The 23,430-nt window shown below is 40.8% G+C and overlaps 1 protein-coding gene across 1 annotated transcript in view; it reads right to left on the bottom strand.

Annotated features, from left to right (window-relative positions):
• SKAP1 (src kinase associated phosphoprotein 1) overlaps nucleotides 1-23,430 on the bottom strand; it is a 273,892-nt gene that overhangs the window by 41,960 nt on the left and 208,502 nt on the right. Inside the window, exons 5-8 of the mRNA XM_025859313.2 lie at nucleotides 7,730-7,807; nucleotides 6,767-6,850; nucleotides 3,216-3,340; nucleotides 808-871 (exon numbers count right to left, since the gene is read on the bottom strand). Of these exons, the coding sequence (XP_025715098.1) occupies nucleotides 808-871; nucleotides 3,216-3,340; nucleotides 6,767-6,850; nucleotides 7,730-7,807 (351 nt within the window). The remainder of the gene's footprint in view (nucleotides 1-807; nucleotides 872-3,215; nucleotides 3,341-6,766; nucleotides 6,851-7,729; nucleotides 7,808-23,430) is intronic.

Here is a 23,430-nt window from a genome sequence, read left to right as displayed (position 1 = left end):
TAAAGCTCTGGTGCTTCCTTCTTTTTATCCACAATAAAATCTTATGGCAGAATAAAAAAAAAACGGAGATGAAAAGGCTTGGTGTTTTTAGGCTGGTGTGCTTCTCCCTAGGTCTTGGGCCATGTACAACGTTGGCGTTTCTGCCTTTCTGCAGCGGCAGGGTCCTGCCACGAGGGTCTATCCTGGGTTATCTGATGCCAAGTGACGGACTCAGGTTGGCTGTTTCTACCTGTCAAGCCACTCCCAGATAAACCTTCCTGGGCCACTCTCACTGCTGTGCCTGCAGGCTGGCCAGCAGAGGGTACTCTAAGAGCGGTCATTTAACATCTTCAGGCAGGACTCTTCCCATCCCAAAGCAAGGGACATTTTATTGTGGTTTGGGTAAGAACAATTTGCTTTTAATGTTCAAGTTGATGAAGGCCACCTTGATAAGTATATATTTCTACTTCCTGCTAAGTTTCAAACAAGAAGATTTGGGGCCTAAATTGCATCTAGGTGACTTTACATTTGATATCATGAATTTCTTTTCCAGAACATAAGGGGTTGGGAGATACCGAGTTGAGCTGAGCTGGTTTTCAGAAGCTCCTTTTCTAGCGATTACGAATACTACAGAGGTCATCTCCAGGTTGATGGTTTCTTTACGTTATGATTCATACATGGTACTATTTGTTGTTATAATATAAGGGATGGTAGAAGGGAGAACGAACAGAAAAGAAAATACAGATTGAAGACTGTGGATTATATTTACGCAATATAACTTCAACTGCAAATCCACTTAAATGTTGTTTCTGTAATAAGGATACTTACCCTTTAACAAGAAACTGATTTGATCCACCCAGTCTCTGGCTTCAGCTGGATTAGCAGCTGTAAACTAGAGAAAATTAGTGAATTAATTTATTACCTTCATGAATTCATAAAATTTCCATGAATCCTACAGGGAGGTTCAAACAGAAGAGCCTGTGAGTCAAGTTGTAGAGTCAGGTTGAAAGCTGAGGGTGCTCTATCTGCTTAATATTTAGAAAAAAGATCGAAATCTTACTCAAAGTGATATTTTCTTTCATTTGTATACCCAATGTTGACTACTATTTGAGTCCAGACCTTCACATTCACATGCATTCATTCAAGTATCCATGCATTCATCAGGCATTTTTTTGAGAAAAGTTTACAAAAAAAAAAAAAAAAAAGCAAACCCAAACTCCTGACTTTAAAGAACAGGGTATCAGTTATGAAGACAAGATACACACTTGAGATGGGAACCCACAAAGTAGGTGCATCTGAGAACAGTTGGATGCTGAGAGAGCATAGGAGTCCTTACTGTTGCCTGGAATAAAGCCAGGGAAGCTGGTGTAAGTAATACTGTTTTGGTTGGATTTTAAAAGAGTTGGTGGAAACTGCCTGGTGGAGGGAACCATGTGCAGGAGATTAGGAATGAGACCACTGTGTATGGGGGAAGGTAGGCAGATCGACTGGACCGGAGAACAGTAACAGGTGATGCGGGAATGTTGCCGGTCTGGGAGGAGTTGGTGAAGGGGCTCTGAGTACTAGGAGTTCAGACTTAAAATGTAGGCAAGAGGAAACCACTGTAAATTCTAGCAAAAGATGCGGGAGATTCTTTCAAGAATCTGGGGAGGAGGGATAAGAAAAGGGAGAAATTGGAGACAGGAGGCCAGCTAGAAGGCTATTTCACTGGTCCTCTGGGGGAAGTGGTTGGGACAACTATTGTGATGGCTGTGGGAATAAGTAAGAAGGGGAAGATCCAAAGGCTATTGTAGAGGAAGAATCCACGGACCATGATAACGATTTGGATTCAATGGGCCAAAGAAAAGAAGTAAACAAACTCTACATTCTGATTCACAAAACAAGCCAGTCAAGCATCAAGCCTTAGCAATTTTTTATTTTAAATGAATCAACTTGAAATGACTGTTCCTGAAAAACATTTTTATTATCTGGCCATTAGGGTAAGATAAAGATATGTGCCATATAAGAAACCTAGATTCCTGCTTAATACTTATTAATAGACATTGTCATTCTTGATTTCTTAAAAACTCATTTCCATAAGAAATGTCTAAGGAAATTGATTTAGACTTGTCATATAAATTTTTATCTGGAGGAGGCACCATCAATACTGAATAATAAAAATAACTTAGATACATGCCCAGTGCATACATCTGTTATATATATATCTATGAAGGACTCTCTAGAAAAGTTTAGTTTAAATAAAAAAAAACTTTTTTTGAAATTCCATATTGAAGACCTGGTCGTTTTATCAAAATGAGGTTTAAGATACTGAAGAAACACAAAAGGATGAGTACTGTGAAGCATTTGAAGAGTCAAAGGGTTATTCAAGTGGTTAATATTAACCTTAGCATGTCTTTTCTCTTTTTCATAAGTTAGCTAAAAATTTTCCAAATTGTTTTAGTAAAACTGTGACAAGATAAAAATGACCAACAAGCAGGAAATAATACTGGTTTGTATATATATATTTATACACACACACACGTAAAAATGTATTTTCAGAGAAAATCATGACATTCCCATAGTCAGAATTTTTAAAAATTGCTTTAGTTAATAAATGCCTTACCTATTATATTACCTACTATATTGTGTCAAAATATATAAAAATGAACACAGTGAAGAATAAGCCTTTCCCACCCCAACCCAGGTACTCTAGTCCCTCCAGTTATCACTGTTACTACTCACTAATCATTGTCACCAATGTCTTGGGAGTCCTTCCAGAGATATACAATGCTTCTACACACAGGAAAATTACTTTGGATAGCAAGATGAATATGGGAAAATAACTTTTCATTCTACAGTCAGGTTTTTCTTTTCCTGGGTTTCATGGAAGGAAGTAAAGATAGTTAAGAAAAATAAAGAGAATGGGAATTGAAGGTGTGAAATCAGAGATGTTGAATAAGGAATTGGATTGTGTGCTCCAACAGACAGGACTCTCTCCTATGGAGTGAGACTGGGATGGTGGGGGGTGAGGGGTGGAAGCCAACCAAAGGCGGTATCTGGGATGAGAGTGACAAGAGAGAGGAGGGAGGACGGCATCACATAGCAAAGGTGAAGACATGTCAAGAAAGAAGGTCCTGGTAAGGAGTGAGCAGGTAACAGAGAAAGGATGGAACCCAGCAGAGCACCCCCAGCTCACATGCCGCATGGAACGAAACTCCAACACAAATGAAGATCATCATCTCCTCAGCTCATCCTACCTCATAGCTGCGCCTATCCTGGGAGGTCAGTTCAAAGCAGGATTCTTTCTTGGAATCTTTTCGAAGGTAGGGGGCCATCCGTACACTGTAGCCCTTAATGAGAAAGGTCCCTTTGGGCTGCTTGCCTGCAAGACAGGAAAGCTCCCTGTATCCCTAGAGAGATGCAACCGCCAAGGGAAGGCATCTTCTCTGGAATGTAAAATAAAAGCATGGAAACAGCTGTTACCTCCCCGAGGAAACACAACAGTCAAGGAAAGGTTATTAAGGAAGCTTAAGAAGAGGCTACTGTGACAGCGAGGCAAAGATCACTGCCAAGCTAGGGAAATGCAACATGAAAGGTTATTTTGCCAAAAGAGTACAACAGAGACAGAGAATTTATTAGAATGTTAAGAGATCTATAATAACAGAAGGAAAGAATTATTACAGCAGGGAGAGTGTGGCTGTAAATGTGAGGCTCTTGAAGGCTATTAGAGAACTGCAGCATATTATCATCAGGGCCGGCAGAGCTCACATTTGAGGGGAGGGACAGCAGTGCGGGGGGCGTGATGAGTTCCCGGGATCTCTTCCTCTGCCCTATGTAGCATTTGGGCTAGACTGCTCTCCCCCTCCTGCTGGTCAGGTTGGAATTGGTGCTAGAGGGAGAATAATTAAATCTCAGTATTTTATTTATCCCCCTTCCAAGAGGTCAAATTGGGAAGTAGTAGAGTACTGTTAATTATCACTGGGCGATGAAGAAGGAGGAACAGGATTAAGGGAAGGAAAGGGGAGACTACTCTGTCTGTTGCTCCTTTTTTTTTTTTTTTAAATAAACTATTAGGAATGGGAAAAGAGGGTCTTGTTTCCAATGATTTTGTGTCCTCCTGGTGTGGTTCAGGCAGAACATACAGAGGAGTGGAACCACAGTGTCTGGGTGATGATTTGTGTCCTGTATCATGTGCAATGGATTGTTTAATACATGCCTTTTGAGGACGATGATGATAAGTTGGCAGTGGGATGACAGTATTAGGAAAAGAAAAGAGAAGGACTCTATCCTTACCTGGTTAAGCTAAAAGAAATATACAAACACTCAATACTTGCTAAGAAAAATGTCTTGGGCACAATAAGAAGTAACTGGCAAGAAGGGAGCCATGCAACAGTGCTTTTTGACACCAGAATCTTTTTTGTTAAAGTATCTCTCCTTGTTCTAACTGGCCACTAAAATGTTTTGTTGTTTCTTTGGCCACCAGGTTTTATTTCACCCTGACGGCAAAATGGTCCATAAAAGTCTCCACTTCTCTCCCTCTCCCACTCTCTCACCTTGAGTATAGAGGATTCTGAATGATTGAACATGATACCTGGCTTTATGTTCAGATATGCCAAACACTTATTTAAATGCAAGGGAAATGAACATTTTTACAATGATGTAAATGTTATATGAGTTTGAAGTTTTAAAATAAGAAAATAGTACCTGGCTGGCTTGTACACCCAGAATTCAGGGAAGAAATTATGGTTGCTGGGCTGGAGAGTGGTTTGGGGGTTGGACGGAAGCTGGGGATGGTTTTGAGCTATGCGGCTATGATTGCCAAGTAGTGCTTCACACTTCACCCCTACATGGGAAAGTCTCTGAGGAATGTAAGAGGGTGAACCCAAGATGAAGTCAGTGATACCTGTGGTAGGCAGAAAGGCAGGGTGAGCCAACTGCCTTGAAGCCCAAGGGCAAATCTTAAGGATGCCAAGTCACTTAGCAAAGCTGTAGTTCTTTCTGTTATCTTAATACCAAAGGCATGGGAAGTCCAAAGGCAATTGGGTAGATATCTGATTATTCCCTGGTACTGGATATCTAGGCATTGGGAGATGCATAATCCTGGGAAGGACGGAAGAGGGGAGAAACAGGGAATGACTGGAGGGAAAACGAAGGGTTTACTTGGAATAACTGGCCTCTGTGCCAAGGTGGCAGAGCCTAAGGAAAGCCCCCACAAGAACTGATGTGTTGCTTTTTTAATTTCTCTCTTGCTTCATAGAATTATTCCTGGGGCTAGTTAGAGTCTGCAGGAGGGTATCCCCTCTTTGAAATTTTGTGTTCACTTACAATAATAATTTTTAACTTGTATTTAGTTGTAGCTGCCTCCAACTTGTGCTTATATCTTGTTCCTTCTCATGAACTTAGCGACACTGTTAAGCATGGATGGGAGATCTTCTAGGGATCGCATATGAGTGTTATGCTTGATTGACTCAGTGGTGGCTCATTAAGAAGCTGCCTCTGGCCTGAGTCAACACTTCACTGCTGCTGCCATCTGGCTGGAGGGTGTCTCTTGGGCACAGCAACCATTTTGGTCTCAACACTCCATGACTCTAGGGATGTCCACTGGACTACTTCCCAGTATGCAGTAAGATAAAGTTGAGAGCATATTCTTAGAGAGTTTGGACCCAAGGGTTCTATTTCTGGGCTGTTGGTAAGCTGTTCAAATCCTTCTCAGATTTTTTTTTTCAATATTTTAACTATATTATTAACATCTATAAAGAGTTTGAGGTTCTTGGGGTGCCTGGGTGGCTCAGTTGGTTAAGCGACTGCCTTCGGCTCAGGTCATGGTCCCAGGGTCCTGGGATCGAGCCCCGCATCGGGCTCCCTGCTTGGCGGGAAGCCTGCTTCTTCCTCTCCCACTCCCCCTGCTTGTGTTCCCTCTCTTGCTGTCTCTCTCTCTCTGTCAATTAAATAAATAAATAAAATCTTAAAAAGTTTGAGGTTCTTAAAAAAATGCCAAAGTGTTCAACCTTGATAGTGTTATGTTATTAGTCATAATAAAAGATAACTTTTTGGGGCGCCTGGGTGGCTCAGTCGTTAAGCGTCTGCCTTCGGCTCGGGTCATGATCCCAGGGTCCTGGGATCGAGCCCCGCATCGGGCTCCCTGCTCGGCGGGGAGTCTGCTTCTCCCTCTCCCACTCCCCCTGCTTGTGTTCCCTCTCTCACTGTGTCTCTCTCTGTCAAATAAATAAATCAGATTTAAAAAAAAAAAAGATATAGACACCCTTATGTTAAAAAAAAAAAAAGATAACTTTTTAACATTTTATTTTATTTTTTAAAGATTTATTTATTTGAGAGATTTATATGATCTGAAGAGTTTATTTGAGAGAGAGAGAGAGTGAGCATGTGTGTCCACGTGAATGAGGGGAGGGGCAGAGGGAGAGAACCTTCAAGCAGACTCCCCGCCGAGTGCAGAACCCCACCTGGGGCTTGATCACATGACCCATGAGACATGACCCCCGAGATCATGACCTGAGCCGAAGCCAAGAGTTGGACGCTTAACCGACTGAGCCACCTAGGCACCCCAAAGATAACCTTTTGATATGCTGACCACACGATCCTAGTGTTTAAAGGGGAAATAATTTCTAAATTGGCATCTGAGTTTTTGGGGATGGGCAAGGTATTACTTACCCAAGTCTCTTTCTTTCCCAAGCATGTCCCTTTATGGGTGTTAGTTAAAGACTGCTATCTTGAGATCTAAGTGCTTGAGAATTTACGAAGTGCTTGCATCCAGGAGGGAGATGCTGCTGTGCAAATGAAGAACACTTACTTTTCTCATTAGCATAGTAGTAGAAGAGGCCTCTGCTGACAACACACCATCGCTTCTGCCACTCTGATCCAAAGAAACTATGATCTAAAGGGAACAGCGGTAAGGGACATAAATTCAGGTAACTACAACCACTGACGAGTCTGTAAAGTCCAACACACAGTCCAGTGTATTATTGTTTTATTTCCTAGATTAATGGACTGTAAAACCCTCCCTTTCACTCCTGCAGGCATTCCCATATTGACTCAGAGTCCAGAGGGCTCGCTCAGTTAAAGGTCCAAATTCTAAACAGGGTTTGCCTGTTCTGGCCCCTCACGGCTGTCCCACTATCTACCTTCCTGTATAGCTCTCGGGTTCTAATCTCATCCAGTACTTTTCAAATTCTCTGTGATACTTTCATGTGGTGCCTTTTAGCAAACCTAGCTGATGCTCCAGGCCACGGGCATGAGAAAGGCTTTCATTGTACTAAGGCAATTTGCCGTTTGAGTGTTAAACCTGGGACCCGGGGCTTAGTTAGGGTACCAATATCTATTTTAATCCAGTGAGTGAGAGGTGGAGAGTCGGGCTCCTCTGAAATGTGAAACTGGGTTGCTTCACACAGGATGTAAAATTATACTTTGGCAACATAGCTTTACTCTACAGGAGCATCCTGAGAGATGAGAACAAGAATATCATCACTCATTCATTCAACAAGTATTTTTATTAAGCACCTGTTGTGTACCAGGTGAACAAAGCAGAATGGGTTCCTATCCTGATGAAGCTCACAATCGGCTGAAGATTTTGGGGCCTCTCTCTTCAGCCTACGCACAAACACCAGACTTCCTTTCCTCTCCCATCTTCCTTTTGGCCTTCCCCCTCCTGAGCACAGAACTGGGCATAGAAAAAGCACCTGCTATGTTAGGCCTCTTCTTCCTCATTTCCCTTCCCTTCCCGGAATGTTCTGAGACCTGTGGGTCTGGTCAGTACCTTTGCTTTTCTTCTCCAAGTATCCTTGCTTGATGATGTTGTCAAGTTCTTGAGCTCCTCTTATGATGTCTTCCAATCCTAAAAGGAAAAACAGCAGAATGCTTTGTTGAAACCTGACAGAATTTTCATTTATTTAGGCTCCTTTAGATATTCCACATTAATGAAGGGGGTGTAGAAGGGCAGCTGCTTAAAACACAGCACAAAATAAAACAATTTTTATATGATTGGGGGGAAAAGGTAAATTTTCTTTCTTCCTAATTATATCTAATGCTAAAATCACTTATAATGATCAAAACCTACATTAGTTTGTGCAAGGGGAAGTAGCCTGAAATATGTATGGATTGGCAAGAAAAGGACTCTAGAGAATTAAGAATTTGCTGTGGATTATAAGCTCCTAATTGGATAATCCACATCGAGATAATCAAAAGTCAAATGAATAGCTACCAGCAGAAAGAAGCTTAATGAGTGATAGAATTCACCATAAATGCAGCCACCTCCGTGAGAGCAATAAACACACACTCACTCTTAAAAAAAAAAAAAAGAAACAACAACAAAACAGAAAGCCACCTCGTGAACATAAATTTTATTAAGTTTGCACAAAGAAGGGCTATGCAGGCTGAACTGGCAGTAGGTGCCACATCCTGGTTTTGTCCAAGTATGGAAAAGAGTCTAAGAAGGACTGAAGCCTTTACCAAGAGAAGACTCTGGAACTGACATCGGCCTTTAAACACATGCTGCTGGGGCGCCTGGGTAGCTCAGTCGTTAAGCGTCTGCCTTTGGCTCAGGTCATGATCTCAGGGTCCTGGGATGGAGCCCTGTGTTGGGCTCCCTGCTCAGCAGGGGAGTCTGCTTCTCCCTCTCCCTCTGCCCCTGTTCCTATACTCTCTCTCTCATTCTGTCTCTCAAACAAATAAATAAAACCTTAAAAAAATAAACATATGCTGCTCACATCCTTGACTTTCAATTAGCCTCGTTAGGTACAAATTTATTGAGAAGTCAAGATCCTGATCCATCTTTCACTACTGGGGTTTATACTTATTTTACAGAAGTGAGGGGAAAAGGACAAAAGAGAAGGAATTGACTCCTCAAAAAATAAAATGAAACAAGAACAGCAACAATAAAAAACTCTTTAAAAAAATACAAGTCCATATTTCTTTTTTTAAAGTTTATTTTTTTTTTAGTAATCTCTATACCCAACATGGAGCTCAAACTCGTGACCCCGAGATCAAGAGTTGCGTGCTCTTCCGACAGAGCCAGCCAGATGCCCCCAAGTCCGTATTTCTTAATTAGGAGAAATAAAGGGAGTGGCCTGGCAGAATCCTTCTCTGTTCTTTTTAGTCTCCAAAACCAAAGCTCTTTTGGTTTCCTTTAATTGATTTAGAAATCAAAACAAAATACAAGCCAAAATAAGGCACAACCCCATATGAATCAACTGGGTCACCTATACAATATCTTGAGACTTGTGGGTGAAATAATTGTTTTTTCAACTGCACGATTTTTTTTTTTTTGAAATCTACAACTAACACTTATTCAGGGATGGCTATGAGCTGGCACTTACTTCTTGTTTAAATATTTCTTGTTTAAAAATAACATTTTTAGACAATTTAAAATGCAACTAAGATTTTACCTTTTGCTTCTAAGCAGTTTCAAACTTAGTTTTAAACATAGAGATCCAAAGTTTTTCTTTTTTCATGTGTCAAAGTGCCTGATTCTTTCTCTTTGTCCTTATTGCCAACTTCCTTGTTCATGGACTATTTTCATTTGTGTGCTCTACAGTTAGCAAACTCTGTGGCTGCTATAAATCCTCCCAGATGGGTCTCAGGGTGCACACATGAGATGAACAGCAGCAAAGGGAAGTTCATTTGTCTAGGATCCTTTCATTTCTCCCACCCTCTGAAAATTCTAATACCTCTCTGAAAATGTTCTCCAAGAAAACAGAAATTGAGCCACTGAGGGTGGAGTGGCTGGGTGGAGGACCCGGCATGGCTCAGAAGGAAGACCCTTTGCAGGAGACCCCATCCTCTCTGCGGCACTGTCAAGAAATTGCTCCTAGAGGCCTAAAAATTAAATGAAAGACAGGGGATGAGAAAAACAGGATCTCCTAAGCTTGGAGGACCCATCCCTTCTTCCAGTTTTTTTCTTTTCTTTTTCCTTTTTTAAGGTCTTGTTAAACTTAGAGACACAGCTTCTCGTTAAAGATGCCGAGAGTCTGAATCATAAAAGACATGTTAAACGTTCTATTAGAATTCAAACCTCCTTTTTTAATGCAAATCTAAATGCCATTTTATGGAACATCTATAATTATGAAAATGGGAAGACATTGCCTCGTGTGCAGGGAGAGTCTGTGAGTATGAATATTACATTAATGTGCCCACACCAGCTCACTGATCCTGCTGGCAGGAGCATAAAAAATGCTTGAGTGAAACTTTTATTTAGATGTTAAGACTCCAGGCCCCAGCGGGGTGACAGAGACAGTCCCTGTGAGTTGCCATCAGAGAGAGAGCTTGAATTGAATTACCCAGGGGGGAAGGAAGTAGTGATGAGCACTGCTTCGCTTATTTAATTTCATTTACTTTCAGTACATTATCAGCATGAGGCTTTTCTCTCCCCACCAACCGAAACCCAAGAATGCCACCACCAAGAAAACAAAGGCACAATGCTGCAGAGATATCTGAACTCTAAGTCATGAATTCTAGGAAACTAGGGTCAGCCCTGTCGCCACCTTCTCTCCCGAAGAGTCACACTTAGCTTGCTAAAATTGGGCAGGGAATGAGTTGCTGAATTTTCTCTCTTGGTCATTCACCAACAGATTCTGAAGAGTATCAGAGCTAGAAATGCGGTATTTTAATGTGCTGCGTTTTTAGCAAGATGTGTTATGTTGCTTTCTTATTAGAAGGAATTGGTACTGATGAACTCTCTTGCCTGGTTTCCCTTAAGGGCAGTGGACAAAATGGGATGATAGGCGAAGTTTGAAATGGCTATGGAAAAAAATTAGGAAATCAAATCAAATCAATCTCGATTTCTAGTGACTGTCTTCTGTGTACAAGGCACTGTGTGGTGAGTATAACAACAGGATTGTGCTCAGTGTTGACGCTGAGCTCAATTTCATTAACTCCATGATCTATCAGATAAATCCAGACAACCAAGATGGGAAGCCATTGTGGCAATCAAGCTGCTCTCTTCTTTCAGTGTCAGCTCAGTGTCCTACTGATCAAGAACCAGTGATCTTGAGGATGCACAATGTTAGCCATGGTCCTGGGGTGATGAGGCAGGAGGAGTCTTGTATGCCTGAATCCGCACCTCCTGGCAAGTGAACAGATCTGCAGAGCTACTTCATGCCTAATAGAAAGTTTGCAAATGCTTTGCAGGATGATAATAAAAATAGGAAGAAGCCACAAAGAATTGCATGAGTTGCTATTTTAAGTCAAAAACATTTATATTTAAGGATACTTTTTTTTTAAAAAATTGAGGCTTTTTGTCCATTACCTGAAAAAAAGATATCACCATCTTAGTGAAAAAATAGAAATGATTTAGATTTATTGGGAATAAATGGCCTTCTTGGATAAACCTAAGGATGTATCACATTGTATCAGCACAAAACAGAATTACATTCATGTCATAATCTCTCTCTACCATGGCACTTAACTAAATCTCCCAGAATAGCCCATATAAAGAAAAGATTCACTTAGCTGAAGGATGTGGGGCCATAAAGATAAGATCAGTAGAGAAGTGTTACCTAGAAGTGATGGCCACCCAACTTTCATGGCAGATGAAGATAAAAGAAATTCTCAGACAGCCTTCTCTCCTCATCCAGATGCCTTTAAACCCTTGTATTCCACCCATACCCAACTCTGCAGTAAAAAACGACAGAGTAGGATTCCATCTCTCAGATGGAATGAGAGATTCCAACTTTTTAAGTTGGAAGCCCTCCAACTTTTTAAGCTAAACATGACTCCTCAGTCAGCTATGCACAGCAACAACAATGGGGACCCTTTAGAGTGTGATACATTTCCATAAAGCAGTCAATAAAAAAGACACGGGAGCTTATGTGAGTCATGGCCTATTTAATCAGCTGTGTTGTAGCCCACTGAGAAAAGAGAATTGGAGAAATCACTTGGCAACACCACAGCAGAAGGTGAACGGCACAAGAGGCCACACAATTTCACTGCAAAAAGGCTGCAGCCCCTGCAGAACCAACCAGGTGCCCATGAACTTTCATTATAGGCAGCAGGCTTGGTTTCTTGCTAAACCAAGCTGAAATGAACATCAGTGATTTTTTAAAAAAAATCTTTGTTCAACCCCCACCTGTCCCATAAACTGTGGATGTTTCCCATCCTCCCTTTGCCTTTCAATTCAAGTTCTTTTCAATTGTTTGAAAAAGGGACCAAACTCCAGCCTAGAGACTGACAGCTACCAGTGGTGAATTTCAGGCAGGGTGAAGTTTACCAGGTTCCTCCATTGAAGTACCTGTGACAAGAGCCCCAGGGTGTTGGATGGATGAGGTTGGAGAAAATTTAGTATTTGAAGGCTGGGGATGGTGAAGTGCCATCTGCAATTCCAATTCACTCATAGTTTGCTGGCATATGTGCCTTTGTAGAAAAGTGACAAACACATTTCACAATGCCTCAAATGTACACAGGGGAAAGGTTTTGCAGGGAGGGTTGGAGAAGGTAGTATTCTCCTGTCTGGTGGTCGCTGGTCCTAAATCTCCTTTGTATTTGGCTCCTGTGGCCTTCCTTAATAAGCTCCTTACAGTTTTTCCTTAGCTTCTTGTGTTTCTGGGTGGTTTTTTGCTTTTTTCTCATTTTTCAGGACCCAGTCAGTGACAGTCAGTTTGAGGTGTCCAGCCTGCGGTGTTCAACTTCTGAGCATGATACTAACAGGGAAGTTGGTTTCAATGACTCTTCCTCTGTTAGTCTCTTGGGGATGGCTTATATAATTCTCTAACTTCTGTGGTTCTAACTCGATACCCACCTGAGTTTACACTTGTTCCTCCACTTTTCTGTCCTCTTGTTTCATTTATTAAGGAATTTACACCAACACATATAAGGTGAAAAATTCTAAATCATGAATAGTAATAGACTTAGGATCTGAAAGTTTCAGAGATACAGAGACCAATTGGACAGCGTTAATTTCGTGGAGGAATAAGTCGGATATGAGATGAAAGGAAGGGGTGAATAGCATGCACTTGGTCAAATTCTTCAACAAGCTGTGACAGAAGAAGCCAGAAAACAAAACAGGGACAGCTGGAGCTAGACTGAGGAGGTTGGAAAAGGAAAGAAATCACACATCTGCAGTTGGCAAACCAGCACAGGAGACAATGTTCAGAAGATCTTGAGGGACCCTTTTTGGCCCTCCAACTTTTTAAAGTCTTCAAAAAATAAAAACCTGTTAATCTGGGTAACAGACCAGACATTTATACAAATGTGTAAACATTTGTGGAAGAAATCTTGTTATACCGAGGATAAAGAAAAATCATGATTCTAGGCCAATGAGAAGTACTAAGAAAAAAAGCAGAGAATTGATGAACAAAATGACATGAATATGTTTTAATAAAAGTGAAAAAAGCTAATACATTTTTAATCTGCATTTAAAAAAGATTTATTTATTGATCTGATATATATATGTACATATATATATATAGAGAGAGAAAGAGGGAGAGAGAGAGACACCAAGAGTCAAGAGTTGGATGCTTAACAGACTGAGCTACCCAGGCTTCCCTTAATCTGCATTTTATAAAGCATGTTTACATCTTATTTGAGCTTCACAGCAGCCCTATGAAGTATGTATTATTATCAGCTCCACTTTACTGACCAGGAAACTGAAGCTCAGTGAGATTGCCAAACTTACTGAAGGTTGCTCAGCTGGAACAGCCCGTGCACTTTCCACCACCATGAGCCTGAGTTGAGGAGACACACTCAGAAGTGGCTCAAGAAAGACGGTCTTCACACCTCACGCTTCCACAAAAGGAGACCCATTTAAGTAGGGGGAAAGAAACAGACACAGCATGTGGTTATTCTAGTAGTTGGGGTCAAAAAATTATTTTAAGATACTATATTTCTTATTTACTTTTTAATGTACTGGCTGACTAGTCTGTGAAATTGCTTTCCAGGGCAGGTCTGTGTAAAGTCCGGGAAATTAACAGATATACAGTACACTGCAAAAGAAAAGAACATATGAGAATGTGAGAAAAGGATACACAGGTAAAGAAAATGCAGGAGGAAGCAACCTGGAGCTCTCACAAATGGTGCTTGGTCACCAAGGTTTGGAAGATGTCTTCTGACACCAAGAGTGGTATCTAGAAGAATGAAGCCCTGCTCCAGTGTAGGGCTCATGCAGGAATCTTGAACATGATTTGTTTACTCTTTAAGGAAGAGGACTTGGTTTAAAAAGAAAGAAGATTTTGGGGGCCCCTGGCCTTAGTTGGTTAAGCATCTGACTCAGGTGGTGATCTTGGGGTCCTGAGATCGAGCCCCATGTTGGGCTCCACACTGAATGTGGAGTCTGCTTGGGATTCTCTCTCTCCCTCTCCCCTCCCTACCCCTGTTCACACTCTGTCTCTCTCAAAAAAGAAAAAAAGAAAGATTTTTTTTAAGAAAGAAAGATTTTTAAGCCAAATATCCAAAATTGGTTTCTTTTCACAAAACATTCATCAATAATGCCAAGTTACAAGGTAACATACAGAAACCATGAATATTCATGGAGCATAAAGAACCTTGTTCCTACAAAGAGGCAACACACTAATCGTCTAAGAGGCCTGTGGTCTTAGTGGATGCTCCTCTCCCACATCTTCACTTTCAGTGGAATTTTACTTGCAAGAAGTGAAAGTATTAGAAAAAAGCCCTTCCAACTTCAACACACTATTTCTAGCATCTAAGTAAACGGTAATAATAATCAGCAGCATCTTCTAGGTGTAAACATTTCACTTTAAAGAATGACTAACTCAATATAATAATCCACTGATTCTCAATCATGGCATCATGACACATTGGTGTTTTTGATCAATTGAAGGTGTTCATCTGAAGGGCAGAGATTTCGAATAATTTACTTTTAGAATAAGAATGGAGTCAAAGTTTTTCTTAATAATACCATTCGTCTGCATTCTGATATGCTTTCTTAAGGGAAAAAGTCAATGAAAAATAATTTATAGCATATTTTAGTTATGCTACAGTCTATGGTACTAAACACATCAGATGCATTATTATAATTGTGGCAATCAAGAATTCCCCCAGTGCTTTATTTCCTCGAAAAAGTTGCTGTTTCTTCGAAATTATGGGTGTTCCACAGAAGTGGAATGAGCGTAAAAATGTTGGTGGACATGTGATACGGTGGGAAAAAGGCTAAGAATTCAAGTGATCTCCACACAAACTGTTTAAACCCAGAAAGCCTCTTGTGTCTTCTGATTTTATTAATTATGCATATCTGTAAACCCAGTACCATCAGCTTTATTTTTATCCTAGGAATCCATCCTTAATATAGAACCACAAAGATCCAAATTACCTGCAGTCTCTTTAGCAGCCAAACCATGGTAAGTGGCAACTGTGCAAAGTGAGAATCCGGATACAAATCCAGGCAGCAAGGCTCAAATGGCCCTGTGACTCTAATAAGGAGGTGGAAAGGATGTAAAATGCCACATTGTCTTTTTACAAACTTTGAAGGATCACTGTATTCCCTCCTTGTCCTGAGGCAGATCACCATTATATATGTGTCACTTGAAAGCATCTCTATAAAATGAATGACAAAATATCATTTCCAAATCTATTTATTTACTACTCTACTGGACCATGATAAGAACATGGGGAAAAGGAAAGCAAAAGAGAAGAGACTTGTCTGGGTTTGGAATCACATGTTTATTGGCTTACCTTCTACCTGTCTACCATACTTTGGCCAGAAATCATTTTTCTGAAACATAGTCATGTCACATTCCTGCTTAAAGCTTTTAATGGTTCCCCCCTACCTATAGGATGAAACTCAAACTCTCCAGCATGCAGAAACTTTAAAATATTTTGGTCTCACCTACCTTCCTGTTTCATTTCCTTCCAACCCCCATACGTCCTGATACTCCAGCAACAGTAAGTAACAGACTGCCTTCTGGAATGTGCCATGTGCTTCATACTGTAGAACTTTGCTCATCTGTTTCTCCTGCTTGGGAGTTTCTCTTCCTCTCTTTCCATTTTTTTTTTAAAGATTTTATTTATTTATTTGACAGAGAGAGACACAGCAAGAGAGGGAACACAAGCAGGGGGAGTGGGTGAGGGAGAAGCAGGCTTCCAGCTGAGCAGGGAGCCCGATGTGGGGCTCAATCCCAGGACCCTGGAACCATGACGTGAGCCGAAGGCAGACACTTAACGACTAAGCCACCCAGGTGCCCTCTTTCCATTTTTCAAGTAGGGCATGCTCCTTTAAGACTCCTTTCGAATGTCACATCTTCTCTGGATCTCTTTGACCCATGTAGAATTATATACTCCCTCGCCTGTGCTCTAATACCATTTTCTTTCTTTCTTTTTTCTTTTTCTTTAAATTTTTTATTGTTATATCACCATACATTACATCATTAATTTTTGATGTATTGTTCTATGATTCATTGTTTGTGCATAACATCCAGTGCTCCACGCAGAACGTGCGCTCTTTAATACCCATCACCAGGCTAACCCATCCCCCCACCCCCCTCCCCTCTAGAACCCTCAGTTTGTTTTTCAGAGTCCATCGTCTCTCATGGTTCATCTCCCCCTCCGACTTACCCCCTTTCATTCTTCCCCTCCTGCTATCTTCTTTTTTTTTTCTTAACATATATTGCATTATTTGTTTCAGAGGTACAGATCTGTGATTCAACAGTCTTGCACAATTCACAGTGCTCACCATAGCACATACCCTCCACAATGTCTATCACCCAGCCATCCATCCCTCCCACCCCCCCCACCACTCCAACAACCCTCAGTTTGTTTCCTGAGATTAAGAATTCCTCATATCAGTGAGGTCATAGGATACATGTCTTTCTCTGATTGACTTATTTCACTCAGCATAACACCCTCCAGTTCCATCCACGTCGTTGTTGCAAATGGCAAGATCTCATTCCTTTTGATGGCTGCATAATATTCCATTGTATATATAGACCACATCCATTCATCTGTCGATGGACATCTTGGCTCTTTCCACAGTTTGGCTATTGTGGACATTGCTGCTATAAACATTGGGGTGCACGTACCCCTTCGGATCCCTACATTTGTATCTTTGTGTCTAATACCATTTTCTATTGGGCATTATTATAACATTATTTCAGGGCTCCCAAGGGCCCTGAAACTTTTCTCCAATACTCTCCAGTCTTGCCTCTTTGCATAGGTTTACATAAGACCTTAGTTACTAAGTAAAGCTACTATGAACAAGGAAATTGAAAAGGGGTTACTTCTGGGAAAGGGATTGTAGCTGTGGGTCTAGGGAGAAGGCAATAGGGAGGATGATCTAGAAAGGGGAAAGAGAGTAAAAACAGATCTTGCATTCAGAGAAGAGACATGACACTGTGGAAGAAACTCAGTGAACAAACATCATAGTACCTGGATCGAAATGGGGGAACAAAGAAGAATCCAATACAGCTGTGCACCTAGTGGGATGGGCAGTGTTTGCACCAGAGTTGTCTAGGTAAGGAGAGTAAGAATTAGACTGAGGAGCACTTGGAACATGTCAACAACTGAGACCCATCAGGGCTAGGGTGTACTTTAAGTAATTGTTGAACTGATGCGGGATTAAGAAGGATCCTTCCCTAAAATATTCCACAGTAAAGGCTAAGGGGTTTGGTGCTAATTATTTAATTTCTTGAAACCTGAAGAACAACTGCTGGTGGGAACTCTGGTCCCCTTCATAGAGGGCAACAGAATCGTTATTCATTAGTTCTCCCTGTATCCCCAGGGGCCTAGTACACACAGTAGGTGCTGGGTAAATGTTTGCTAAGCTGAAATGAAACCACTTCTAGCCTAATGGGATTTGTGGTCTAAGAAGGCAATATGGGAGTGAATATTTGTTAGATAAATCATTTTCACCAAAGCCACAAATGGTAATTTCTGTTCTGCTGTATATTCACAATTTTAATCTTAAGATTGGTAACATGAAATAAGAAAAAAAAAGGGAGAGGAGAAGAAGCTTTATCCAAGAGAACAAGGAGGAAGTGGGCAGTGCAGAAACCAGGATGAATAACAGGGCTAAGAATGATAGGAAGAGGGGCAAATAGAGTTTGGGGGGGGGAATTAGAAAAAATACCACGAGCCTCAACTGGAAAGAATTACATTTCTGAGCCTATTTCACAGCCTCGTTGAGACACCAACTGTCTTCACCTCAGACCTGATCTATCCTCGGGAGAGCATCCAAGGATGGGATCCAGAGGAAGCCATAAGTGGACAAAGGACCAAGCCAAAACTCCAACAACTTAAATGGATAGCGAAATACTTTGCAGAAATAGCTGTTGAAAGCCACTTTTGAGCTATAGACCTTGAGTGGCTGAGAACTTGACCTTTTCTGATAGTATTTCCCTAGTCCTCTTGTTTCCCTGCAAAAAATGGTATTTTTCTCTTCAAACTTCCACAGGTACATCTGTTCTGCATCCTGTATGCAGACATCTCATGTGTGTCTGATCACTTAATACAGCTGACGGTGAAAGCCATGTGGGGATTAGTGTACCAGAATCCTGGGGGTCTCTATTTCAGTTACTCTCCGAACCAAAAGGTTTCAAAGAGAAATCAAATGATAATAATTTTGCTTTCTCCGTGTCTCTTTAGTTAAAGACATTCTGATATCATCAGAGCACTGCATCGAGGAAACTTTTAAAGCAAACAAAGCAGAAATAAAAAAGAAGACTCAGGAACTAATTATCGTGATTCTCTGGGGGTATTTCAGGGTGGGTGATCTAATGAGAACTCTCACAGCCCATCAAGAAGAACTTGATGGGAATGCAATGATCTTAGCATTGTGGCTTTGACCTGGTATGTATCATCTACTGGACAAAGTGTCACTCCCAAGCCAGACCTCACTCCCAGCTAGCTCCCTGGGTGTCTCTGTGCAGCAATTTGGGATTGGACAGAAAAATGACTATGATAAGGAACCTTTAGGGCAAAAATCACCCCCTTTTCTTTTAAGTTACACATTTGAGGCTTAAAATCTTTCTTGAGTCTTCTGTTTCATCTGATAAAACTCAAGCAAGTTTGAAGTAAGTCAAACTTTGTAAGGGAAAAAATTAGAGAGGGGAAAATGAGGGTGATGTTTCTAGACCCAAAAGTTTCCAACCAAATCACCAAGTCTGTAATTGCAAAATAAAAACACTAAATCTCAATATCTATTTGCACAGCTCATTAACTAAGGGCTCACACTCAGCAAACAGAGAGAAGAAAAAAAAAAGAAAAAGAAAAAAGGAAACTTCAGCACCAAATACATTTCGAAAGTTACTATGGAGACTTGTCCTTCCCTGGATCTAACCTAGACTCTGTCACATTGAGCTAAGCTGCTGTCAGATGCATCCGTCTGTCTGTCTTTATTGCTTATTTAGAAAGTAGCAAATTGGGATGACACAAAGTGTCTTTTGTCAGACTGTGCTGGAGAGAGAAAGAGAACATTCCTTTTCCCACTGAGCATTATGAACATTACAGCAGGCACTCGACCTGCTCTGCTACTGGGACAACATGATTTACAATGTGAAAAGGGAAAACCTAAATCACCAAGTAATGAAAACATTAAAGTTAATGCATCACAAGTGAGGAATTTATTACCATTAACTCCAATAAACAGTTATAAAACACTCGTCCTTTCCTGTCCATGCACAGGGACACAGACACTGGACTTCATTAAGCTCAACTTTCTTTTCTTCCTCACTAGACCAGTCATGTGTGTTTGAACCAACCACCATTTATTGTTAAGTGGACTGGTTCATTTTCCAGGACTGTAGAAAGCTGAAGGCACATCCATTTTGCTTCACGGTGCTTGGTACAGACGAATGAAAAAGCAAAGTTTAGAAGACATGCAGCTCGGTGTTGCTATGTAAGTTTATTTAAAAGTCCCTAAAATGTATGTCTGTTAAAAGCAGAGTAGCTCTTCCAAGCAGCCCTTCTCAGAAGCAGGTATATAAGTAATAATGCCTGACGAGGAGGGTGGCATATTGGATGTCAATGCACGTCAGGTGCGTTTAGCTGAATAATTTTTCCCTTGTTATTGTTTGGTTTAGCACCTTAGAAGCCTCAGATGGAAACCCATTTCCTTCCAACATTTTTCTCTGTCACAGGGGCATACCAGTTTATTACCTTAAGGTTGTTCATGAACAAAAGAGGCTGCACATATTGGATGGCTAGGGTACATTGGTTACAGATTCATTTGTTTTCGGGGAAGAAAAGAACGAAAGTGTCTTTTTGGAAAGCCAACTCTAATTGTGGAATTGCCTGTGTGTTATAGACAGGAGGAGGCAGCATGAAATTCAGGCTTCCCAGACCAAATAGTTAAAGTGGTAACAATGGTAATAGTAATACTTTATGTTTGGATAGCACTTTATTTAGTGTTTGTCAAATGGTTTCCTTTATGGCACCTCCTTGATTCTGATACAGACAGAAAGACCTTGCCAGTCTAGCCTTCTGAGGCTGAAAATAAGGCTCAGGGAGGGTAAGTAACTTTCTCACAAGAGCTGGAAAGAAGAGTCAAGACACAAACTTGTTTCTGTTTTGTTTTGTTTTTAAGCTTCAAATCGGGTACTTTTTCCCCCTCATATTTGCATAATGAATCATGTTATAGTCATAACTATAACGTAAAGTCAAGATGAAGAATTTTTTTTAAGATGAAGAATGCTTTAATTCTAGATTTCTCAGTTCAGATTTCAGGGTTTTTAGGCACCCTCTCTGCTAAGCATGGCTATGGTACTTGCCAGATGGAGCCTGGGAGTTGTCCAGGACGTCAGCCCTGAATGGGGACCTGATCTTTGGCATTCCCTGGAGAAGAGACAGGTGCCTGGATGACCCCCTGTCTGAGGTTCACAGGGATGTTAAGCTTTGCCCACTGAGTGGACTTGCTGGGTCTCTCATGGGCCAAACTGTGTAGAACATAGGAAAGAAGAGGCTAGAGGGGCTCTGGATGCAGAGCCTGAGCAGCATATCCTATGATACCAAAGCTAAGATTTCCATAAGTAAGACCAACTGCCACAAAGTAGCATAATTTACGCAGGTAGTAATACTTAAGGGAACTCTTCTACATCTTATTTCATCACATATGTTAGCATCTCCATAAGGTACCCTAATGAAGAACTCTTAGCTGGAGAGGTCACAGGGCTCTCCAGTGGTGATGGAGCAAATGACTTTGCCACTCATTTTACCGATGGGGTAACCAGCTAGATTATGTGACTCATCCAATGATGTCATTATGTGACTCACCCAACAGTGGCATGATGTGACATTACCCATGGTGATGTGACTAATTTGTTGTAGAGTTGAGAAGAGAAATAGAGTTTTCTGATGCCAGCATAATATCACCCTTTTGCTCCCATACTCAGGTAAGCCGGGCACAGGGGGTTTATTTTCTGTGGGGAAACGAGACCAGGGAGGTCCCAAAGCTTGGGACAGACAGTTTGGTGAGCGTAAGAAGCCATCCTGAAAACAGGTGGACTATTAAGTAATAGTCCTGAACACCGAGGTCCTTAGCTTCCTTTCACTGCTCAGTTCCAAAAACCTTGCTAGTAGTAAGTGTATTACGGTACCACCGAGAGATTCATGGATCTTTCTCTGGAAAAATGAATGGCCTCAGAATAAAGACCTACAGCTATGGATGTTTGGGAGACCTCAAGCCAATAAGGTTGGGTCCCCTCATCACTCTCAACTTTAGGCTTTCTAAAGTGAAGCCCACAGGTGATATGTTCCACCTTGGCAAACAGAAGTTTCAATCTGCTCTTGGTGCCTCATTTTTAAATATAAGCAGGATCTTAGGATCACCAGACTTTGCAGAAAAGCTTCCAATATGCAAGACAAAGAACAAAACATGTAACAGATAAAAAGGAACTCAGGGGAAACAGAGCTGACGCAAGGTGCAGAAAAGAAAAATGAAGAACCAAAGCAAACCAACAAACAAGCCATCATTAAGATTCCCAGAGGGATGAGAAGACATTACATCCATGAGATAGGATGCTTAAAAAGGAACAATCAGAGAGCAAGAAAGGAGAGTCAGAAATTAAATATATGACAGCAAAAATTAAAAACAAAATCAATAGATGAGTTAGGAGATATAATTGAGGAAATCTTAAAGAAATTGGACATAAAGATCAAGGAAAGGAAAACAGAAGACTAAAAATATTAAAACATAGAAAATAAAGGGAAAGAAATGATCAAAGAAATGATGAAATTTCTCGAAATGAAGAATAAGAGTCTTCTGATTGAAAGGATCCTCCATACACCCAGAATACAAATGAAGAGAGACTCATACTTGATAAATCACTGTGAAATTTTGGGACACAACCAATAATTTGAAGCTTGTAAAAGCTTCTGAATCAGGGGGAAAATAGGTCCTACACAAAGAATGAAGACTCAGAATGGCATTGAACTTCTCCACAACAACACTTAGAAGCTGGAAGTCAATGAAGCAAAACTATCCAAATTCTAAGGTGAAATAAGTTCCATTAGCATTCTTACACACAAACTGTCAATCAGGTATAAAGGTAGAATAAAGAGGTTTTCAGACATGTGCAGTCTCAAGAAATCTACCTCCTAGGCAGCCTTTTGCAGGATGCCACCAGAGGATGTGCTCCACCAAAATGAGGGAGTCCAGCAAGAAAGAAGGTGATGTTAGATCCAGGTGAGATTCTGACAAAGGAAAGAGACAAAGGGAAGTCCCAGGGTGACAGCTCTGCCCTGGGCCTCCAGAGCAGCCATAAGGGCTGGAAGTAAATGAAATCTACATAGTTAAAATCATGTAAGCCCTTAAACTAAACTACTAAAAATGATGGCATAATCATGTTGGGAAGACGAAGGGAGGAGGTGTGAGGGTTGGGGTGAGATAAGAGTGTTAAATTAAATTCTCCTCTGCCACGATATGAAAACAATAGATAATGTCTGAAATTGATAAATAAAAAAATAGATGTATAATAATATTATTTAGAAACGTGGAAGTACACACCAGAACTGATGAAAGAATTGAAAGGGGTTGCCTCTGGAGAGCAGTACTCCAGGATTGGGAAGGGTTGACTTCGTGCAGTACTACAGTATTTGATTTTTAAAGAACATTCCGAGTGGCTGAATACGCAAAATTTTCAAGCTTGACATGAAGGGTATATGTCAGAGGAATCCAGAAAAGAAAGAAGAAATCTGTGTAGAATAATGTGAAACAATTTTATTGAAAACACTTAACACAAAACCATATTTGAATTAGGTATCATTTGATGAATATTATAATAATCTGTAGTCTTTATGCAATTTCAGGACTCATTTGCAACTCTAATATTGTACTTTGTTTGTACCACAGGTCTAATTCTGCTTAAGCTCTTCCTGCATTGGAAGGGAACCCACAGAAACAGTTGCCTCTTTCCACTGGAGATCCGTTTTACTTCACAAGTAACAAAGGGTATGCAATCCCATTATGAAATTTGGGGTCAGAAGCCCAGGTTATAAACTTGGGCTGCAATCTACAGAATACTATTGTATCCCTGGGCATAACCAGAATTGGATAAAATACCTGGAGATGAAATCAAATCAGAA

This window comes from Callorhinus ursinus, unplaced genomic scaffold, assembly GCF_003265705.2.
Source record: "Callorhinus ursinus isolate GAN/ISIS: 27379988/994484 unplaced genomic scaffold, GSC_fseal_2.0 scaffold52, whole genome shotgun sequence".
NCBI lineage: Eukaryota > Metazoa > Chordata > Mammalia > Carnivora > Otariidae > Callorhinus > Callorhinus ursinus.
This window is presented reverse-complemented; position numbering and strand designations above follow the sequence as displayed.